General features: G+C 35.2%; 1 protein-coding gene across 3 annotated transcripts in view; it reads left to right on the forward strand.

The window, feature by feature from the left end:
- SUGCT (succinyl-CoA:glutarate-CoA transferase) overlaps positions 1-24182 on the forward strand; it is a 316299-nt gene that overhangs the window by 128066 nt on the left and 164051 nt on the right. For all 3 annotated transcript variants that reach the window (XM_031060861.1, XM_031060862.1, XM_005425690.3), the window contains exon 11: positions 6272-6374. In XM_031060861.1, the coding sequence (XP_030916721.1) occupies positions 6272-6374 (103 nt within the window). The remainder of the gene's footprint in view (positions 1-6271; positions 6375-24182) is intronic.

Here is a 24182-nt window from a genome sequence, read left to right on the forward strand (position 1 = left end):
GCATCTAAAGGGGAAAGAGCATTGTAAGATGTTTAATTTGCCTGATGAGAAGCATTGTTAAATTCACACTTGTTGAGACACACCCAGCCTTTGTAAATCTTCCCTATCCCCACCATTTCCTTTTCTAAGCCAAGAGCCTTGCTGACTAAAGTCACTTGATAACATTACAGGCATGAGCATCTGGTTGTTTACAGCTTCAGCAAGACAGGTGTTTGAAGTTTGAAAGACAGTTGACTTCAGGGTGGCACAGCTGGTAAGGCTTACTTTCCCCAGTCACCTACCTTACCATCAGCATATAGAGGGTTGAGCTGTGTAGACAGTGGCTACCAAATTGCCACATTTTGCTTTAAGAAGCTTCATTTTAAATTGCTATTTTATGTTGACTTCTCTGTACACAAATTAGAGAGATCTAAAATGTCTCAAGCATCTGATTTTTGGACTGGGTAAGCTAATGTGTATTTTTTGTGGGTTTTTTCTTACTTTTTAATAACCTTCTAAGATTATCATATCTGTGTGAAGTTCAAGATCCTTTCTGAAAAGGAGCTTGCCATCTCTTTTCTGATGACTTACATTTCTAACTTGAGGCTACTGAAATCAGTGATTTTAAAGTGACTTTTTGACCTGTCCCTTGCTAGTTCCTTAATCCCCTTGGGTTAAAAGAAAACCAGCAACAAAATCAATGCAACTTTTCATCCTTCTCAATGGGCTTTTATTAGTGTGTGTTTACCTAGCTGATTTTCAGTTAATTGGCAGTTCTTTTGTCATAAGTATAAAAGTCACGGTCCTTTTTTGTACTTGAGTAAAACAGAGGAAGGTTGGAGAAAAGTAGTATATTTCTAATGTGCGTAGCTTAACACTATCTGACTACAAAAGAATTACTTCTTTTACATGCTGGAGTAACTTCTTAGTAGCCATAAGAAATGCATTTTACAACATAGTTGTATTTCCCTCTGTCTGGTATGCCATTCCTTAAAAATCATACATGGTTTTAAAGCAGCATGCAAATCTTGATAGAGGAAAGAGAAAGTCTCTCAACCTCTGGCACAAATTTAGTGCATAAAGGCGAAGATTTATTAATAGTTCTACAAAACTGGTAGCAATATTTATAGTATGCAATATTTATCTATAAATAAACAATATTTATTTATCTCTACAAATATTTTTATTTATATAGAAATATAAAAGAATTTTCATGGTGAATTGTTGTAACTGCAAATGTCTGGATAGTATTTTTTATGTAGCTACCACTTATAATCTACTGTATGTGACATCTTTTAAAGTATTTGAAATATCTCTCAGCAAAATCTGTACAATCGTGTTGATCACAACTATTTTAATATTTTGTCTGTTGTGGATTTCCCAGCAATTCACCAGTAACAGAAGAATAGACACTAACAATATTTACACACTATTGAGTAAATGCTGTAGAATTCACTTTGAAAGCACTAACTCTGTACTCACTGTACACTAAAGGATAATGATCCATTCTTTGAATTTTCCAAACAAATATTTTCTAGGGCTTTTGTTTTGTGTAGTGTCTTTCATAGATGCTACTGTAAGAAACTGTACCAACCCTCTTACTCATTTAACTACAATTAAAGAGGTGTTTGGTAGTGAAGAGACTGTTGATAGAACAAAATAAAACAAAAACTATGATGCAGATTTGCGTTGTGCTAGAGAACACAGGAATGCTCTTGTGGACTTTAGCAAGAACAGAGGAGCTTTTTGTGATTGACCACATGTAGAAAGCTCTTACTAATCCTGGAGGTTGCTGTTCCATCTGTATTTGGTAGCTGTCCAAATAACTTCTCTAAATTAATTGCCATAGGTTTCCTATAGAAAAGAGCAGTATTTTGCTTCAGTAGTTCTTCTAAACTTATTAGAATTGGATTGGATATTTTTATCCATTAGAGAAATATAGTTGCCCTTCTACATAGGATGGTAGCAAGGATTGAAGGTTTCCTAGGAAACATAGAAAATGGAATACACACAAAGTGGATTCATTCAAACTTTTTAAGTCTTTGTTTCATTGAAAGACAAAATATTGCTAAAAAACCACCAAATTTTATTTTAATAATTATCGGGATGAGAAACTCAGAAACATACAACACATACCCAAGTGTTATTAAAAAATATGAACGCATTAAAGCCATTTCATGTAACTTGCACAAGTCTGGCAGACATACTTTTTCTGTTTTACATGTAAAGATGCATTTCTTACTTTTTTCTTTAAATTAGAATTTGTTAGAAAGCAAAAGGGAATGTAGATCCTGCTTTTCAAGAAGCCAAATTATGGTTGTAGTTTATGTAAAAAAACAAGGTGTAAAACTTTTTTTATTTTATATTTAGTTTTTGCCTTTTAGAGGTTTTTTCTTTATATTGTGCTGTAAATTTTTTTTGATGAATTTGCTGAGTGTATAGTTTAAATTTAGATGTTTCCATTTAATGATGCCTGCTAGATTTACTAATTGAAGAAAAATATATTTAGTTGGATTTCTTCCAATTTCAATTAGTTCAGCTTATGCCACACTTTCTATTCTTAAAATATTTTAAAGCATGAAACGTATTTAATGTTACATGTTCTGGAATTTGATGCCTCATTTCGATACTGCAACTTTAGTATTTTTGTGAGTGCTGTGTAATTTAGTGCGGAGGAGGTTTACAGTATTGCTCAAAATGCAAATGAGACATCATGGAGACTTTGACCTCTTCAGGAAGTAAGCCTCAGTTCAGGCTTTGCAGTAAATGTCCTAGCAATGGGTTTGTTCTTCATTGGGGTACATATCCTTTCGTTTTTAGAGGTGCTTTCAGAAAGAGCCTGAATTTAAATTTCATACCACAAAGTAATACAGTAAAAAGCAAATCCTTCTGAACTTCTAAAATACTGGTAGTAATTGCAGAGAGCTATGCTACAGCATAGCTGTAAAACATTTAGCAGTTTAAAACATTTTTTATTTAAAAAAATCACAGGTAATTTAGAGGGCATTTCTGTGATTATATATTTATATCTATGTGGCAGATGGAACATTTTATAGGAAAAGAGACTCCTCTGAAAAGAAATGAAGCTGTAGTTTGAGCAGTGTTGAGCTCTCCTGCAGTCACTGAGTATCTCTGAGGTAAAGATCCTCTTGCAAATGTCGTGTTTCAGAGTTCAGATGCTCTACAGTCTTGGATTCTTTTTTTTTCCCTACTAGCTCAGGTTTGGAAGATGGACCATTGTTTAGCCTTGTCTGTGTTTCCATCACAATGTTTTTATTTATGAATGTGTATACATAAAGAAAGTCAATAATTTATTTTTCTTAACTGAAAAATATACAAAGTATGATATTTATTAAAAACAATGAAAAATCATAGAAAGACATTTTAAAATAGGTTAAGAGAAAAAAGATTGGCCAGATTTTCGTCTACTTCTTGGAAGTTTTCGCTGAGGGTCTTCTCTTGTTATTTGGGAGTGCTGAGCATGTTATTAATGGGTACTCAGCAACCTAAACATCAGCCCTTCACTTTAAGTAATGGTTATGGTATGTAAGTAGTATCACAAATTGTGTTTAGTTGGGGGAATAATACATACAGGTTGGTAAAAAAAAAAATTGAAATTTGTACAGCTGACATCAGAGGTAAAAATTAACATTTTTGTAATCCATGGCTTATCTTTTATCAGATCTTGAAAGAGTATTTCTCCCTTAATGATGTACAGCAGATGTTTCAATATATAAAACATAGTTGAATAAGCAAAATAGTTCCATGCTGTTGCTCTCAAAATCTGAATACTAGACCTTTATTGGCAGTGGTGGTGTTCTGTTTTGGTTTTAAACAGTTTGCTTAACAATATGTTCTCAACAGCCTCTCTTTAACACAAATAAAGGGAGCTATTCCCCATCAGAGTTAGAGTTTCAGTAAGAAACACTGTGTGTCTCTTGAGGATAATAGACAGAGGATAATAAACAATTTCATGTTTTCTACAATATTGTAGTGGTTTTTTTTTCTGTCACGTAGGAAAGAAAAACCTAAGTGCAACCTGAAGCTGTAGAAATTAATATAGAATCACAGAAATTTTTCTTAACATATACATAGATTCTGCAACTTACATATACAGCTCCACTATATATTGAGTCACTCACAATGGTGTAACTGAAGAATATATATCTTGAAAATTATTCAGATTTACCACAACATCAGGAAGTAGCCTACTGGTTATGCAGATATACATTATAGACACTCCTGTTGAAAAAACTTCATTTTCAGGCTATTCTTTAAATGCAAAAGTTCTGGGTTTTTAGACTCAGGAAGATATTTATAAACTCTTTTTAAAAAGAACTGTGGGAACATAACATAGCAGGATAGTTAGTTATTCATCTGTTAGTTATTCATTACTAACAGATCAATTGAATGTGATACATTGAGAATTACAATAATTTTCTGGTGATGGTCTTCAGCACCATGCTTATGAAGTTGAGCCCAAGATTCCTCTTGCAGTTGTCCTCTCTTATTAGAAATGAGATAGTAGAATTTGAAGTGTCAAAAAGTAGTAGCTGGAAAAAGCTTTCCATTTATAACAAGGGATTTAGTGGGCCATGAAATATGAAGTGTCTCTGTTGCTAGCAGGGAACAGAATAATTTTATATAAACAGCATCTGTAACTGAAGGGAAACAGTTTTTCATGCAAATCTTATTTACATTGTGCAGTAGTTTGAGCGCCAAACCTTAATACGAGATGGCTATGAATAACAAGAATATACAGATGATGATAATTGTTGAATGGAGAGTACTGAAGGGAAATACAAATTGTATTTTAGACTAAAATCATGGTTAATACCTGTAATCACTGAGGAAGGAAGGTTATCTGCCTCTCTAGAGTTACCTTTTTCCCCAGTTTCCTGCAATGTACCTGGTTCTAGGTATGGCTCCAACAGAGTACTAAATTGGATAGAGCCTAGATGGGTTCAACAGCAGCACTGTCTTTATGGCTGACTACATCTTTACCATGAGGTCACTTTAATTTTCAATGAAGTGCATTGCAATATTTTTTTTATCTGTTTTATTTAGAAGCTATGCTGCATTATGCTTCATTCTTTCATGACTCATGCTTCATTTTATAATACATTTTGCACTTTTAAGACCTTTTATTTTGACTTTTCTTTTTATTGCTCCTTCCATTTCTTCTAGAATTGCTTGTTGACTTCAGGAATAAATCTGCTAGCTCTGAGAAAGGGCCATGCATATTTTGTGCTGGAAGTAAAGCTGAATGTTACTGATGTTGTTCCAAATTACTCTTAAGGAACAGCAAACTGGTAGCTATAGAATACCAGTAACTGAGTGTCCCTTTTTAAGGTTTCTATTAATTTTGTATCCATCAGGTCTTTAAATCACATCTAATTTCTTTTCAGTGTTAGGTATATCATGAAGCCAGTCTTTGATTTCTAATAAGCTGGTAGACCTCTATGGTATTTATCTTCCTGAACTTTAAAATACTATCTCCAAGTAAGTTTACCTTTGATTCAGGATCCCAGATGACTGCAGAAAATACCATCTCTCTGTGACCGATATTGTTCCAACGGTGTCTTTTCTTCGTGTATGCAACTTCAGTAGGCAGATGAGGAAAGAAAATCTATCTAGCAAAACAGGGGAAATAGAGTGGTGTTACTAGTTATGAAATGGAATGCTTAGAAAGAAATAAAATAAGCTTTTTGCATGTGATACAAAGACCTGGAGCAATGCGTTCACCAGCATACAGGCACCGTGTATGTATGCTGAACTGGGTGTTCTTAGAATAGGTTGTACAACCATGCAACAAATAAATATGTGATCAGTCTACTTATCTGACCTAAAAATGTGGGTTTTAATCCTGATGTATGTTTTTGATGATGCTTTACATCAGCTTTTAGTGAGCAGTATTGTGTGATACTTGCACTATATCTTTTTGTTGTTAATTATGTACATGATGGGAAACGAATATGAAGCACATTAGTATAATTAAGGAAGGGAGGAAACCCATTGATCCTTACTTGAAACTGATGATAAATTCAGCTTTACATTATTCCTGCATTGCTTCAGATGATCAGATAGAAACAGAAGTTTGTTCAGAGATAGTCTTTGGGTTTTGCATTTCTGAAGAACATAGGTAGTACATTTTTGTTATTTTATTCACTGAATGGGAAGAAATCAGTGAAGAGGAGTATGGAAGCAGTGCAAGAGAAGGGAGATATGCTATACATTCCTTAGAATCTGAAAGGACAGTGTTTAAACCACATTCATTCTTATTTGCTCTTAGGTTTTCAGAAAAAGCAACGATCGAGTGGTTGCAGCTCTTTGAAGGGAGTGGTGTTCCCTACGGCCCAATCAACAACATGAAGCAGGTGTTCTCAGATCCTCAGGTTGGTCCTCACCAAGTCTCTTCTGTACATTATTACACATGTCTTACAAGTGGTGAGTAATGATCACTCTTCCTGCCACTCAGATCTGGTTTTGGCTACTTTAAAATGAGATTTGAGAGGTTCAGGATGGATTGAGTTTCAGCAAATAGTAGGTCATATTAAGAAATAAATACAGATGTTTAAATGAATTATATGCTTGGGAACTCAGATTTTGTCACAACAAATTAAACCATAGGTATTCCATGTCTCACACTGAGAGTCTATGTTTCAAAACTGGCTGGTAAAACGGAGGAAGAAACCATAATATAGTATGTAATTGCATTTTATCGCATAAATATGCAGAAAAGCACCTTTTTTTGGGCCCTGAAAGAACTAATTTTTTTGTATGGAGTATGGATAACCAAAATCAATTCTGTTTGAAAAAAAATGGGCAACATTTTGACTGGAAAAAGAAAAATGAAGCACAAAATCCTGAAAAAGAAAGAAACCTATTCTTGGCCTGGAGGTTTCAGTTGCTAAAACCAGTTCATCTCTGTATCTGTTTTAAATATTGCACTGGATTACACCTATGCTTAATTATAAACAATATTTTTATACTTTAGTACCTGGAGTTATATTATCTTCATATTCCCTGATGCCTTCCCTACTTTTTGACTCTCCTGCTTAGGAAGGGTTAAAGGGCCCAAGATAAACTGAATTATACTGTCTTGAGTACTGCAGCTGGGTATTTTATGGCTGTTCTAATGTGTGATGAATCTCCTCTAAGATGATTTTTACTACAGAGAATCACAAGAAAAAATGATTTATCAATGTCTGTTTTGGTATTTTCTTCTGATTTTGTACATGTCCATGTCTGCTGTCAGAAGCGTTTGTTGTGAATGTGATTGCAGTGTTGGGAAAATAAGAGCAGGCAAAGCAATCCCTGTAATAAAAAAAAAATTATAATAAATGTTTGTTATAAATATTATTATATTTTAGAGGCATAAAATAATATTTGTTAGGTGACTGCAGGGAAAGAATATTTTTTTATTAAATAAATACTCTCTTCTTAAAATGATGTAGTATCATGCTGTAAAGTATGCATGGGCCAAATTTTTCACTTCATAACTTTCACAGGGATTAAGATTGGGCTTTGAAGAACATACAGCAAGAGTATTTTACTCAGACTTGGCTCTGCTTAGGGCAACATTGGAAAAATATTCTGTGCTTTTTTTGATGCTGTGAATTTTAAGAAGCTGAGTCTACTCTGAAAGAGACTGTTTTTAAAGCATTATTTGTCATGGGCTATTACCTCCCAAATTGGAAAGAGGTTATCTTGGCTACCTTGCTCTTGTTAAAATTCACCTAAATAACATTTTCACATATATATAAATAACATATATATATGTAACATAATATTATATATGTGTCAGGTTATTACTTGACATAGTTAGGCTATCAATAAAAGGTACCATGGTGCTTTGCAGTTAGATATGGCATGTTTTTTGAGATATTTTTCTGTAAGGGGCATGCTAATATTTTCCTCATGAAACTGCTTTAAAACCTTCTTTTCTATGCACTTTTCTGAAATATGTGGGACCCAGTCATTGCTACTGGAAATTTAATGCCAATATTTGTGCATAGCTGCATATTAACCTTTATTTCATTTCTGAAAGAAGTGTTTTCTCACAGATAGTTTCAGTTCAAAGGAAGCAGGGGGAAAAAAAGACTGAGACTGTCTGACTTGGGAAGCAATTTATCACCTGAGAGACTGTAATCTAGGTGTCCTCTGCACGATGAAATCCCAGGTATAATAGGAGAAAAACAGCACCCACCAACAAGAACATACTCTAATCACAGCAAGATTTTTCATAGAGTCTTAAAATACTTGGAGTTGGAAAGGATCTTTGTGAGGTCATCTATTCCAACAACCCTGCAATCTGCAGGGGTATCTTCAATGAAATCAGATAGCTCAGAAGCCCCACCCAGTCTGATCTTGAATATTTTCAGGGATGGGGCATTTACCATCTATCTGGGCAACCTGTTCTAGTGTTTTCTGACCATCATTGTAAAAACTTTATTATGGCTAATCTAAATTAACATTTTTTTCAGTTTAGAGTCATTAACCCTTGTCCTATCATAACAGGCCCTGCTAAAAATTCTTATAGTCCCCTTTTAAGTACTGAAAGGCCACAACAGGGAATCCCCAGAGCCTTCTCTTTTCCAAGATGAACATTCCTAGTTCTCTCAGCCTTTCCTCATTGCAGAGGTGCTCCATCCAGCCCTCTGATCATCTCCACTGCACTCCTCTGGACTCTTCCACCTTGCTCCTTCTGATAATGTGGACCCCAGAGCTGGACACAATACTCCAGGTGGGATCTTATGACAGCAGAGTAGAAGGGGAGGATCTTTGTCTTGATGGGCTGGTCACACTTCCTTTGATGCAGCCTGAGACACATTTCACTTTCTGGAATGCAAGCAAACATTTCTGGCTTATGTCCAACCTCTCATCCACCAGGTCCCTGTATTTGTTCTGAGCAGGGCTGCTCTCAATCTTCTCATGTCCCAGCCCATATTGATCCTGAGGGTTGCCTTGACCTTGGTGTAGAACTTTGGGCTTGGCTTTGATGAACCTTGTGATGTTCCTGTGGGCCCACTTCTCAAGAATATGAGAGTCCCTCTGGATGGCATCCCATACTTCAGGTGTGGCAACTGCACCACTCAGTTTGGTGACATCTGCAAACTTGCTGAGGGTGCACTCAATCCCTTTGTCTGTCATTGATGAAGACATTAAATAGCACTGGTCCCAAAAAGCACCCCTGAGGGACACCACTTGTCACCCAAATCATGTCTCACTGAGTCATTGACCCATACCCTCTGGATGTGACTATCCAACCAATTCTTTATCCACCTATTCATCAATCCACCCATTTTCTTATGTATAAGCCTGAATGCAGATTTTTATCAAGTATGAAAACTTTGTAATAATTCTTCCCAGGGCTCACATTATAATGTGGTCTTCTCAGGCTCAGTTTAGACCGGAAAATACATTCTAAGAAAGATGTCACTCAATTTGCGTATGATAACCATGCATACTGATACTGTATGATGTGTGAAACTCTAATGTTACTTAACACTGTTTGATCATAGCACAGTTAAGTGCTTCTCATCACCATTTGCTCTCAACCATTGTGAAGAGTCCAGAAAAACATCAAACCCAGTGATAGCTCAATTTTGCCCAACTCTTATCTTATTCCAATAGATAATATACAGGCTTAGCTAACATCTTCCTTTTTGTGTGTTACCATCAAGATTGGATCTAAGCATTTTATTTACTTCATTTATTGCCATTACCTTCTTCCTTCATCTTTGGATTTTTATATCCATAATGCCAACCCCTTGCATTGTAAGTGTAGCCTTGCACTGTTAGTGACCAAGATGCACTGCACGGATGTCAGCTCAGTTGTCAGTAATGCTGTAAAGGGTGCTCTAGGCTGGTACCAGATGGAGGCAGAAATCTAGGGAGGGAGCTGGAACAATGCAAGAGATGGCTAGAAGCACATGTGAGGAAGTAGGGGGAAAGACAACTACAGGAGATGATTGAAATAGTTTAATGGAGCTCAATTGGCTACAGGCTGGTTGTGCTTTCAAACTTTATTTAATTAAAAGGACCTCAGAGCTCTGAAGGCTGGGAGTGGCTTATATAACTCCTTCTATAAACTGAGATAAGACAACATATTTTTTGATCCCAGGACATTTCACTAATATCATTAACAGCTTCAGTCGTACTCCAAGAGAGCTGCCAAAACCCAGGAAATTTCTTACTCAGTTGGAGTGCCAGGTGATACTGTTTTTCCATGAATGGAGTTAAATGTCCACTTTTCCCACTGATTATAATATTTTATTCATTTGTGAAGTTAAATGAATACCACAGGCATTTGTACTGGTAAGTCAATCAGTCTGTGGAGAGATGTACGTGTGTACTTGTGCATATTTGGATAAAACAGCTGAGAGAAAAAGGAGATTGGCTAGTTAAGGGAACAAATTTCTTAAAAATGTGAGGGTGAAAGCAATGTTTGTGAAAGTTCTTACAAATGCTTAATAGAACAGTATAGACTATGAAAATTTATATAGTGAATCTTTTAAAAACTATTAAAAAAATGCTCTTTTAACCAGGCCAAGATAGTACAAACATAAAAAGAATTCTTAAAACATTTAAAAATCTTATGAGTGACCTCAGTATGGTCCCATTTTACATACACTGGGGAATATGTGTATGAAATACAATGTGGTTTGAAGCTTTCCAAACAAAACAAACTTAAAAGAGAATACCATTTTTAATAGAAACTATTCAAATTCTCCCAAAAGATAAAACAAAACAAAAACAGGTACGCACTGTACTGCAGCTAAGTATGCAAGGACAAAGCTCTTTGCTGGTTAAGTGAGGTGACTGAAGGTGTTTTTTTCTTCTTTAGAACATTGTCCTTGCCTTTTTTGCCCTGTAATTTATTTCAACATTATTTTATAGAGTGTTCTTACTTTAATTAAATAGCTGGCATAATCCAGGAAGCACCAAAACAACTCAGAAAAAAGTGGTCAGTTTAATAAACTGTAATCTGGTGTTTTACTATATTAAATCCATTCATGTTGATGAGTTTTACTATATGAATGTTGTCAGCTGAAAATAAAATGAAAACCATGCAGTGGCACTTCCCCCATGCCTCCCCCCCCCAGCAGTTCCAGTCATACCACACAAGTTGAGTACATCAGGTGTAAGACATCATCCTGATGCATCACTTCTGAGAAATATGGGGAGGGAAATATCGGAGCTGAAATATCACAGCTGGCCCTGATTTCAGATCCTGCCAAACACCTGCAGACTCTAAAAGGATACCATAACAAAACTCCACCCTGTGGCAAGAGGCCATCCCTTAACAACCCTTCCCTGACTTTGCATCACTATAAAAATTAATTTAACATTTTTTACTGAAGCCTTAGTCTTCCTGTCCCAGAAGGCCATTACAGTTCCTTTAGCCATTTCTCTGAATATGCCTTGGAAAAAAAAGTCACAGTAAATTGAGTATTGAAATATCTGATAGCTGGTAATTATTTGATGTTTTAAGTTTATTATTTTTGAAAACTTACAAAAGTGGTGGTTTATTTTTTTTCATTAACCTTCAGATTGTCCCTTATTTTGGAAGTTATTTTGTACATATCCTGGCAAAAATATTTCCTAGCATCTGGTAAAAGCTTCTACATTCAGTATGTTGAACAAATAGAAGAGCAAAAGTTATAAAATGTGTAGGGTGGTTTTGCTTTGATGGTGGTTTTTTGTTGCTTTTTTTTAATTGTGTGGGTTTTGGTGTTGGTTTGGGTTTGATTTTGGTTGGGGGCTATTTTGTTTTCCTTTTTTTAAAATAGGACCATATTTTAATTGTTATTCTTTGTTGAAATATACTTTTGTGGCATATTGAGGGCTGTCCCAAGACAAATGAAATTATATTCATGTTCATAATTCTACAGAGAGGTTTTTTTACATGTAGAGGTTTCTGCAACTGAAAAGCAACTGATTGAAGGTCTAAGGCAATATGATATTTCTGGAAGTAATTCCTAATGGACAAGAGAGAGGAATTAAATTTTGTATGTGTCTATTAAATAAGTACTAAAACTGGTTGGAAATCTTATGATGGAATGTTTTTACATTTAAAAATGCCAATTCATTGATAGTGAAACAACTCAATGAACACAACTAAAATTAAACTATACTTTGAATCAGAAATTCAACTGTATTCATGCCTCTCTTGCTAAGTTGAAAATGTGTGCTGCCTGGCTTTGGTGTTTCAAGACAAATTTTGTCTTCAATTTTTAAATTCTGTGCAATGAAAAAACACCACACCACCAGCCATACCCAAGCCTTTAATTTTTTCAAGAGTAGCTCTCTTATACTGAATTACAAATGTTTTCAAGCTTTTGGCCTGTAGGAATTTTATAAAAGTGGATTCTGTTCTAAAGGGGAGTGGATTAAGAAATGGAACATATTTTGAAAATCCAATTCTAGTACAGTTTGTAGTATGTGATTTTCACATATACACAATTATACATTATATATATATATATATTCTATATACAGATGTTGTAGGAAAGTATCAAAATGAAACAGCACTTGTATTTTGGTATAAGAAATACTGTAATAGGAAGTGTATTTTAAATTTTGGCTGTAGTGAAATCTGGTCCATGGCTGTGCCATGTTTGTGCATGGCCTGCCTCTGTTACAATGACCTGTGGAAAGCTTATAATGGAGAAGTCTTGAAAAAAACCCTGTATGCTTATGTTAATGGCAGGATTTTTGTCTGTACACACTTTTAATATACAACTACTGTCTAGACAGTACTTACTACTTATAGACAGTGCTATAAGAAAAATAATAGTAAAGAAGTAGCTCAACAATTTCTATTATGAGGTTTTGTTTTTAGCTTGCCTTTAGCTTTACAGAATTTCCAGTGCTGGTTGTCTGCTTAAATCTCAAGTACATTGGGAACATTTCTAGTAAAACGATCCACTCATGGGGGATAAAAAGTTTCCACAAATAAGATTTTTTTACAATACCAGCATATTCTGACAACTAGGTTTTGCCTGGGAGCTCTTCTGCTCCATTTTAAAGAATTAGTTCTTTGTCTAAGAGACTTGAGCAGAAAGTTGCTGGCAGTGTCACAGATATGATCTTTTCTGTTCCATGTTTTTAAGGTTAGTGGAAAAAGTTGGCTGTTAGTAAAGGGGACTTGAGTCCCGCACAGCACATGCTTTCACCTGTTGCCACATATTCCCCAAGCCCTTTGTGAGTTTTGTGAGCCTGAAGGCACCAGTTTGGCTTGAGATCTAGATAAAAAGTTGTCTATCTACATTAGATAAACTGTTTAGGGTTTTTCCATGCTTGAGTTTTGATTTCTAGAAATGCTACAATAAATAAGAACAATGCCAATATGAGAACTCCTAACAACTTTACTGTAGAACCTCTAATTCATGTGCATTGTGATATTTTTAAAACAGGCAATGTCTTTCTGCTATATCATCTTCCTGATACATGCAGGATAGACTAGACTGATCATTAGGAGGGCATTGAGTCTGCCTTCTGAACCAGATTGTTTTCTGTCAAATTCTTAATTCATTTGATTCAGAGTATAAAAAGAAGTAAGAAGTAGCAGAAATATAGCTTCCTTTTTATAGAAGTTGAATGTCAGACAGGAATTTCTTCCTGTATCTGCCACACAGTTCCCACATAGCTTTGGATAAGTCACTTCGATCAAAATATTAAAAGGTCATTTAAAGCATGTTCCTCATGTTTTGAGTACCTGCCTTGTGATGCCACATGCAAAATACGTAGCAGTGCTGAGTCCTCATGGATGTAAATGAAACTGTTGAAAGTATTATTGGAGCACCTGAAAAATAATCATGTTGTTAGAATAGCTGAAAAAACTAACACAGTGGGTTTATTCTTAATTTTCTCTATTTTGGCTTCTTAACCATGGAGGAGAACTTGGAGAAACAGTGTTGTAAAGATGCAGTAGTTATGCTTCTGTGAAGTATTACTTCTCATGTAAAAACACCAGAGAAATTGGGAAATTAAATTTTTTATCATGTGATTTAACTGATGTATATTAAAATAAGGCCTTACAAAAAGTGGCATCACTTTTGCACATCTTTATTGAATGATGGTGGAGCCTTACAGGAAATAAGTTGCACGTGCACTTAGATTGCACTACATTTTCTTTGGGCAAGCAAGTGATGCTTAGGAGCAGCAATTTTTCAGTGCCCTTTTAAGTGTGTATATATACGAATGGTATGTCTTTAGCTAATCCTATTTTCACTGAGGAGAGCATGATCCAAGTATTTGCAGGTTATGAAGAATATTAAGTTCTCAAAAAAAGAGATCCATTCTCATAAAATAGAATGTGTTTAAAAGTTACATTGCGGCCATGGCTGTTCAAGGACATGAAGAGCCACCTAGCCTTTCTGGGCATTTCCTTCTAGAAGCACGTGTGTCAAGAAGCCATGCTTGGGTATGAAGCATAGAGGCTGTTTTTGAAACCTTTCAGTTTTTGTTAGGCCTTAGTGTTAGGAGTCTATAATACATATCCCTTGTGCCTCAAACTTTTGGATTAGTTTCTGTACTTGCAGGAGTTACACATTGGTTCCCTAACCTTGCAGCTCATCAAAGTGGCATCAGCTGGTTTCAAAGAATTTGTATTTGGCTTCTCACACTACCAGAGTGTGCTCAGGATAAGGCCATCAAACTTTGATCTACTGAGTTAGATGTGTAAATTCTGGGAAGTTCCCTTCAGATTGTGAACCCAGCCCTCATTTATGTTTGTATAAACTGTATAACTGTGGGGGTCAAAAGAGTTTTTAATTAACCCAGTTGTTGCATTTATGTAAAGTTTGATGAGTGTTAAGACTCTTACATGTATGGGAAAGAAAGCAATACAAGCATATGTCTGTCTCATCAAGTCTCTCAGCCACAAGTAAGTTTATATGCTGAAGTAATTGATTTTTTACAAGTTGATTTTACTTTTTTTCTGAAATCTGAGCATTCACTGAATCATCATCACAAAGTAATAGTGAGGTTAAATAGGGATTCTTTGCTCTCCCCACAGCATGAGAATTGTGAGACTATCTATGATTATTGGTTGCCTGACTCAAATCAACTAAGTATATAAAATCAAGTAAGAAAACAACATTGTTTTGAAATATTTTTCTAAGGTATCTGTGACTTCATTTACTAAGCAAACTTTAAGTAGACTCAATAATAAACACTGTGATTTCAGATTAAATTTTAGACATGCTTCAGTATAACTTCCTTGAACAAAGGGTTGCTTTTCATGTTTCTTACTTTTTTTTTTCCCCCAAATAAATGCCACCAAGCTCCCCTGGAGTTCATTTGAACATAGCCTGCAGGGGTTTTTTGTGTCTCTCAGAGGCCATAAGGGCTAGATTTTATCCTTGGTCTTTATTACTTATATTGATCACAAACTAATCTATTTATAAGTAGTGGGGTGAAGCTTTGTAGCATGAGTTAAGTTTTGTAGGCATGAAAATACTAAAGATATTCTAAAGAATACTTATTTCAGAATCTCTCATATGATTGCAACTACAGATGATGGTACATGTATCCCAGCAAAGAAGAAGAAAAAATGGAAAATCCAATGACAACGACAGAAATTGTGCTGAAACTGCAGAAACTGTGCAAATCAGGCTTTACTTATAATTTGGTTTTCAGGTGCTTTACCTGAGTGCTCAACTTGATTTTTAAATCTTAGCTCAAGCCATGACCCTGGCCTGTCATCCTGAAAAAGATTTCCACGCTCCATTAACCTAGGTTCATCTTGGAGTCCCAATCACTGCTGATAAAAAGGGCGATATTATCAAATGAGATGCTGACATATTTATTTTACACTGTAGTTATACAACAACATTTAACAAAAATGTACTGTTTTAGTTTCATGCCCCTTAATAACAAGGAGAAATATCTGAGCCATCAGAAGACAAGAGTGTGGGCTGAGTAGGAGTGGGTTTTTGAAGATACAGATTTCCAACCACCACAAAAAGGCATTAGTCAGGTAAGCTTTCTCTGTCATTGCCATTTTCTCTCTCATCTCTGAGTGGTTTCATGTAGGTTTCTATTATTATTCAAGTAGACAGTTTATGAGGATGCAGGAAGTGTTTCCTCACTGTGCATGGTCAGTCAGGCCAGGAACATAACCACTGTTCTAAAGAATTCATTCTAAGTTTAAAGCTGCCTATAGCATTCAGATGTCAACACTTGGAGCAGCCAGCTGTGTGCTGAAATTTTCTTCCAACAATTTCAGTTGGATACTTAGCCACTAGCATTGAATTAGAACAATTTAAATAAAAAAATGTAATTTTGTAGTATATGTTTTGAGAGTGAAACTTCTGTTGAATTACATATAAATCTGGATTAATATTGTTGATCTGCAATGTTCTTAAAAAACTTTAAGTCCTGAAAAGCAATCTGGATTTGTTGCTAATTGAAAAACGCTAATCAACAAAAAAACAGATTTTGATCAGATTTACAGACAGAACTTTGGGAGGACCCAGTTGATTTTTAATTGTTTAGGACCACACCTGAAACCCTCATAGCTCACAGAATAAGAAAATTAAAATGAAATTACATGAAAATGAAATTACACTGCAATATGAAGCTAGTGTAGTAAAGGTGATTAATAGTTGTATTAAATATGATATCCTGATTCACATGTGCGAGAAGGGAAAGACAGAAATCAGGAATTTGAAGCCAAGTTTACAAATGGTAAGGGAAAAAGAAAAGAATAAATGGAGATGCCAAGAAGATGGTATTTACACTATGGATCCCAGTTTAATTTCTAAGAAAAAAACAGTAAGTTAAAAAAAAATCTCTTTAAAACCAAAGAAACGCTGCTGTGTTACTCTCTCATGCTTTTCTCCAGTGTTGCAGGTATTATATTCTTCTGTGATGGGCTGTATGGATTTGTGATCAGAGAGTTTTGAGAGTCAGGCTAAGAACCCGCAAGGGCCATTTTGAGGGATTGCTATGTGTTTCAATAAGCTGGGTTTTGGCGAGAAACTTCTCCTAAATGTAGTCTGGTGCTCTCTTGGCATAGAGCAGGCAACTGTAATGCATTTTCCTGCAGTCCTCCAAGTCACACCCAAAGTGGGCATGAACAGAAACACCATTTTGTCTCTGCACATCTTGTTCTTCCAGATACTGTATTTGCATAGGTTCACAAATGAGAAAGAGGAATCAGGTTTTCTCTACTCCTTCCTATGATGCTCAAGACACCTATTTCTTGAAAACAGTTGGACTCTGTAGCAGTCATCAAGATAAAGGCTTTGAGTTTGAGAAACTCCTTTAAGCAGTTATATAATAACAGATTTTGTAAAATTCTCCGTATTTTTCCTGATACCCCAAAAAAAACTGTGAAGTGAGAAGAATATTTCCTGACAACTTGAGTGTGCAAACTATCTCTCTCTTTCCCCCCACAATTCCTATGTTTTTATGGTCCCTTCAATTTAAAAGACTTAGGAATCTCCTATCTTTCCATGACTTTACTGAACTGGTTGTGGTTGTGTGATTTCTTTCATGTTGAAAACTGCAGTAGCAAATTGAACTGCCGTTATTGATTGGTATACCCTGATACCAAGGCATGTTAACAAAATAGAAATGCTTTCCTTCTTCTTTCATGGCCTTGATTTTCATCTTTAGGTATTTTTCTAACTATTGACTCTGTTTTTAACATTTCTCTTGTGAACTTAAATCTTAGTGGTGTTTAACTGTCTATATAATACATATTTTCTGGATGTACCATGCAATATACCTATTGCATAGTATATTCTAGATGGAACTTAAGTTCTGTTGATACAGTATTCTGTATGAACACCATAAACTGTTATATTTGAAAAGAGTTATACTTTGCATGACAAGCCCTATTTATTGTAGGAACCTGTTGGATATTTCAGTGTTACACATTCTTATTTTTAGGGCATAAGAACATGCACTTAATAGGAGTGCATACTGAGCATTTCTAAGTCATGTGTTTTGAAACAGAACATATATCCTTGATATAGACTGGTGTTTCTTTAATTGCCTTTTTTTCTTAAGGCCTAACTTCAGTAAATACAGTGCTAAAACTAGTGTGAGTTATAAATATGTGTTATTAAAAGAAGGTGGCATTTAGTGTCTCTGCAGTGAAATTTCAAAATATTTGGAAATTTTAATTAAATTAATTTCAGTAACATGTTTTCACGTCTTTATCCTCTGAATATGCTCTTTCAGAATTTAAAAAAATTAAAGTTTTTCTCAGTCAAACAGCCTTTGTAATTGAAATTAAAGGCACAGCAAGACTAGGGCAATTGCTAATCTAGTAGTTATCTAACTTTATCCTTTATTGGAAGCAGGTTTATAAAAGTAAAAGCGAATTATGGGTTCTTGTGACATGTTTGCTCTTCTACCAGACTTCAATCCATGCATATTTCCTATTTTAGAGCAAAATGCAAATGCATTCATTCTCACTGTGTATGTTTTACTTCCCTTTTTAGATGAGTGATGGAAAAATAAGCATGAAATAAAAGCACATGGAGATAGTTTATATCTTCAGAAGTCATCTAGGAGAGGGTGCAGAAGGAAGTGTCGCTGTGATTTCACAATACAATACACTTTTTCCAAACTTCTTGGCGGTTTTAAGAATTTTTGGTTTGAACACACCAAATTCTGTAGATACAAACCTTCTGCTGCTTCAAAAGGAAACACAGATTCACTCCTCACACTGTTGTTGTATTCTCTCGGAGATTATTGCCTTTCCATCAGTTTGGCCTTTGTCAAATTGAGTGAGCAAAAACCAGTGCTGCAATCTTAATTGATGTAGCTGTCTAACTGACCATCTAAAAAACCCCAGAACTCAGTGGGGCAATGGGTGAAACTGAAAAAATGTTTACTTAAGTATGACTATGGTTTGGTTTTGGCTATGTCATTAATTGAAAATTAATATGCAAGCTATGTGGATGTTGAAAAGAGAAAAAATTACATTAGATAGCCAGTGAGTTTGGTTTGTTAATTCACTGTTTCCTTTATTTCAGATGAAACTTCCAGTAGGTAGGCCAGCCTTTGGGTCAGTAGAAAGAAACCTATATGAATATTTAACATTAGATCACAAATTCATTTATAGAGGCTGCTACTTTATTAGAGGGGGTGTGGAGAATTGAGTGCTAATTACTCAGATTACTCAGTCTTGACTTCTCAGCAGATCACAACAGAAGTAACAGAATTCTTAAATAGATTTTAGGTTTTTGTAATAAAGGTATTTTTCTAGGTTTGTGTCAGGAATGTTTTTTGCTGCTTTTTGTACACATTTTCCAATGAAATGGGAAGAAATAGATTCTACAACAAAGTATAAAATCTATACATAGCAACTAAAGGCTTGAAATTTATATGTATATTGTGTAATTAGGAATTATTTTACCAATTATAGAATAAGAGAGCATAGAACATTCCTCCTTGCTGCAGAGGAATCTTGCCTGCTGATCTGTGTGGTTACTTAATAAGACATCACATTTGCCTGAAGTTTTGAATCAAAAATTGCATTTAAAATAGATTGCAGGTTGATTTAACTGGATTAGAAATTATTATTATTATTATTAGAAAGGGGGTAATAATAATAATAATAGAGAGATTTGTTCTTAGAAAACCTCCATGTTCTGATATATGCTTATGAAGTAAGTTATGATCTCCTCAAAGGTATTGTGCCCCAAATTCCTGTTTCATGTTTAATTTTAGGATTTGGCCAAAGTCTCCAGAGAGGTTATAGAAAGTAATAAAAGTGTGTAGGGAGATTGCAGTAGCTGATAATATCCATCATGTTTTCTCTGTTTGGTCCCTGCATGTTTTAGTTGGTTGAGTTAAACAGGGAAGTTCTCCCTTCTCAGTCTCCTGCCTTAGAGTAATTGCAGCTCTTCTCAGGAGACTAAAAGACTGAGCATATTTGCTGACCTAACAATATTTTCTGTTACCAAAGCAAAGGATTTTTCCAAATGTGTGTAGCCTCATGCTGATATGCACTTTTCCTAGCAGAGAAGTATTTGACGGATAAATGTTTTTTTCCTGCTTTCTTGAAATACTCGTATTATGGACTGACTTTGTTTTTCTAACAGAAGCATACTTAAAAGCAGGTTGTTGGGTTCCCACCTCCCCCTTTTCTTTAATAGTCTCTGTCTTAGGATTTTGCTTCTTTAGGCAACAATTACGTGAAATAGAATGGGACTAACTTTTTTAGCAAATCAATCACCAGAATATGGTTCTGGGAGAGATAAAATTCTTTGTAATTTATATCAAATTCATGAAATAATTTTAATTATTGTAAAAAGTTTAAATGGGAATAAACTAGCAAGGAGAAAATCAAGCACTTTTAAAATATATTGTATCCTGGATCAAAAGTGAGATCTGAAGAAATGTTTCCCTTCACTCAGATGGATGCTCGCTGGCATAAATGTTATGATATTCTATTATGATTGTGGTACTATTAAGATGGGATCTTTTTTTCCCTTAAAGAGAAATAATGTCAATACTGGGGTTAAATTAATCCAAGCCATCTATTTTTCTGATCCAGTGACCTGCCTACCAAACAGCTGAAAACAGTGAGATCCCAGCAGCTACTTTTGACAAGTGTAGCAGGAAAAGGGTCTGTCAAAGGAGCCTGGAAGTAGTTCACAGCAGAGACATATAAATGGTTGTCTTTAGTTCAATTAGAGTATCTCATGCATCTCATACCAACTAGATATTTTTCTTCATACTGAGGAGATCTGAGGTTGGGTATTACTTGCCTGGCTTTGGTATTTAGAAACTTTAAAAGTAACTTCATGCCAAATGTAAAGTTCATCTTTTTAATAAAATCTAGCTCACTTATTGCCCCAAATATATTTATGAGCTTTCTGACTTTCCATATTCTTTGGAAGATTTATGATAAATTCTAGATTTTTGGTAAAATGTTGCTTTTAAAACACAAATGTTTAAGAAAAAATTGACTTTTGGCTGGAAAATCTAACTTCATGGTCCCCTTTTTGTATTGTGGAAGTAACGCACGCTTTTGAAACAGTTGATTTTTTTTTTAACAGCTGACTTAAACTCAGTTAAATGTCTTACACATTTGAAAACATTTCTGTATTGTTTTTTAATTGTTGCTGGTTTATACTGCCATAAATCAAGATAACCATGATGATGACCAACAGCAAAAGACAGAATAGGAACACCTTTATTTCATCTATATTCATTTTGAGGCAGAAGGTTCTTCATAGATTGGGTGAAGTTGGTTGTCTCCACTAAGCTGATGATTTAAATCTCCAGCTTTAAAGTGTGGCTAAGTTCACAGCTTTGCATACAATGGCAACAGGTGAGTGTTGATTTGTGCATTTTCTTGCTTTTAAACACCTAAGAATCAGTTGTTTCTGCAAGGAGTGTTCTGTGAACAGTTTAACATATTGGAATTGGAATATATTTTCTAGTTGCTAAATAAAATATGTGCCAAGAAAGAGATAGCAACAAAAGAAACAAATTATATATGCTCTTTTCAGAACAAGATGGAATCCTCACCTGCTTGCACTTACTTTGGCCTTTTCCTAAACTCAAACAGCTCCAGGGAGTTGAATCTGAAAGGTGATGAGCATTTTTGACCCCAATCCATCAACCAGCATGCTTCTCATGCAAGGTTGCATTCACAACAGTGTGATTATTCTTGGGGTTTTTTTGACACTTGACTAATCTACACTTTACAATGTTTAATAATTTCCATTTCATTACTGAATTTCATATATTCTTCCCACATAAGATTTTCTTCTAGTCTTTTTTTGTTTCTGTTGTGACTGCCTGCCTCAAATGGTTTGCCTGTGTTCTGCAAGGATGAAAAAGTAGGTGGTGTTGCTGGGTTGCCTTTTTTTTGGAATTGTTTACTGTGGTGTTTATCTCAATATGCCTGATCTCTTTTCCTCTGCTGGAAATACTGTCTGTTCCTCTTCCTGCCATTTGCAATGCAAATTCATTTGGCCTTTTTAAAGATATTTGTGTGTCTGTAAGTATATATATTGCCTGTTTTATGCAGAAAACTGCAATTTTCACATCTAGATACACTCATTTAATTCTATGATGTGGTAGCTGATACACTACGCTGTCTGGTTTTTTTCTAGTGTATTTTATTGAGATTTTAAGAATTCTTTGGGTCAAGGGATGTGCTTCCAGCATTCATTTACATGCCACATTTCTCTGTAGCACTGAATACCTATGAACAATACTAGCCATGTTAATTAAAGGATATGCATTAATGCAAAAATGCGTAAATGCCATTATAATATAGTGAAAATTCTAGCCATTGTACTATGCTCACTAGCACAAAATTATTTGTCCAATTTAGTGAATTTACATATTTTTATTAATTGGAAACTTCTTTTATTTCATGCAGTGTTGCATGGATCATACAATGTAGTTTGTGAGTTCAGCCTTTGTAAACCCAATGGTATGTAAAATACTGTCGGTTTCCCTGGGGTCCCTACTGGGGCCAATATTGTTTAAACTCCTCATTAATGACTTGGACAGGGGACTGAGTGAATCTCAGCACGTTTGCAAATGACACCAAACTGGGAGAGAAGTTGATGTGTTGGAGTGTAGCTGCCATTCAGAGGGACTTTCACAGGCTGGACAAGTGGTCTAGCAGGAACCTCATGAAGTCCAAGAAAAGCAAATATGGGGTCCTGCACCTGAGACAGAAAAGCCTCAAGCAGCATTACAGCTTAGGGATTGCCTGGATAGAATGCAGATTTACGCATAAAGACCCAATGTCTTTATGTCTTTATAGACAGCAAGCTGAACAAGAGTCAGCAGTATGCCCTTGTGAGAAATGCTAATTCCTTGTTGCACATAAGTAAATCCTAGCACCAGAAGTGCATGTTGACATTATAAGAGGCAATGGGTGTAAGTTGCAGCAAAGAAAATTCTGATTAGATTTAAGGAAGAAAAGTTTTGCAGTGGTTTTAGTAGGTTTTAGATCAGATACGCTGTGAAATTCTCATCCTTAGAGACAGCCAATACATGCCTGAACAAGACCCTGAACAGCCTCTGCTTTACAGGGAGATTGGACCAGAAGACTACCAGAGGTCTGTGATGATCTACTAATGATGTATTTAAAGTATGACTGCATTCATTGTTTCAAAGACCCAAGTAGTGGCCTCTGAGTAGGCATGAAAGCTCAGTTGTATGAATATGCAAATGTTTCTTAATAGAAGATTTTGAGTGCAAGCAATAGTTAAAATAGAGAAGGTATAGGACTGTCAATATTTCAGTAGTTTAGAGGCATGTTCAAGCTGAAATTTCAGCAGGTATGCTTTCATTTTTTTTTCTTTTTACTGGTATCACTTCTGCCTTTTTCTGCAGTGAATGATTTTTTACACTAAGAAATTGGATCAGTTTGCCAGCACCTGCAGAATAAGAAGAAAGAGATTTCCCTGCCCAAGAGATATATTTCCAAATAACTCTTGGTTTTTAAGTCTGAAGGGAAAAAAAAAAAGAAAAAAAGAAGGGAAAAAGTGCTTTTTAGGGTCCACTGTATTAGGAAAAAAGGGGAAAAAAGTGCATTATCCAGACGGTTTTATTTAAAGCATCCAGAGCTGATAAGGGAAAAAAATGGAGATACAACACACGGGCTGCAAATACAGTTCTCATGATTTAAATCTGGAAGGCTGTACAGTACATCTGTTTAACATCTTGCAATTTTAAGAACTGTGCCTTGAAAACCTTCTGTCACAGTGACACATGAAATAAAAGGTTATGTTATGACTTTCAGATGCAAACCTGTAAAAGCTTTATCTAACAGCATACCATCTTTTATTAACCCATTGCTGCTGCTCACCCATAATTCTTTCGCCAGTGATGTTGTGAGAGACTCTACTGTATAATAAATGTCAACTCTGCAACAATAATTTTGCAATTGCATTAAATTACTTGTTTCTTGTATGTAAATGGAAGACTTACATGTCTGTATATCTCCTCATTTGTTTTCTCTACTGCTGTTATTCGGCTAAATAAATTTTGATTAAAGAAATGGAACCAATTCTTCTCTTTCTGTCATAAACTTTGAGAACAATTAGAGTGACTCAGAATAATTTCAACAATCTCAAGATTTGTGATGCCATGAGGGATGAAATACTATCATGGCTTAAAGATAGTATTCTTTATTCAGAGCTCTGATTTTAAGGCTATGAAGTTAAAATAAGTAAGAGTAGAATAGTTGCATGCTCGTT

The sequence above is a fragment of the Geospiza fortis genome, unplaced genomic scaffold (genome assembly GCF_000277835.1).
Source record: "Geospiza fortis unplaced genomic scaffold, GeoFor_1.0 scaffold265, whole genome shotgun sequence".
In the NCBI taxonomy this organism is placed as follows: domain Eukaryota; kingdom Metazoa; phylum Chordata; class Aves; order Passeriformes; family Thraupidae; genus Geospiza; species Geospiza fortis.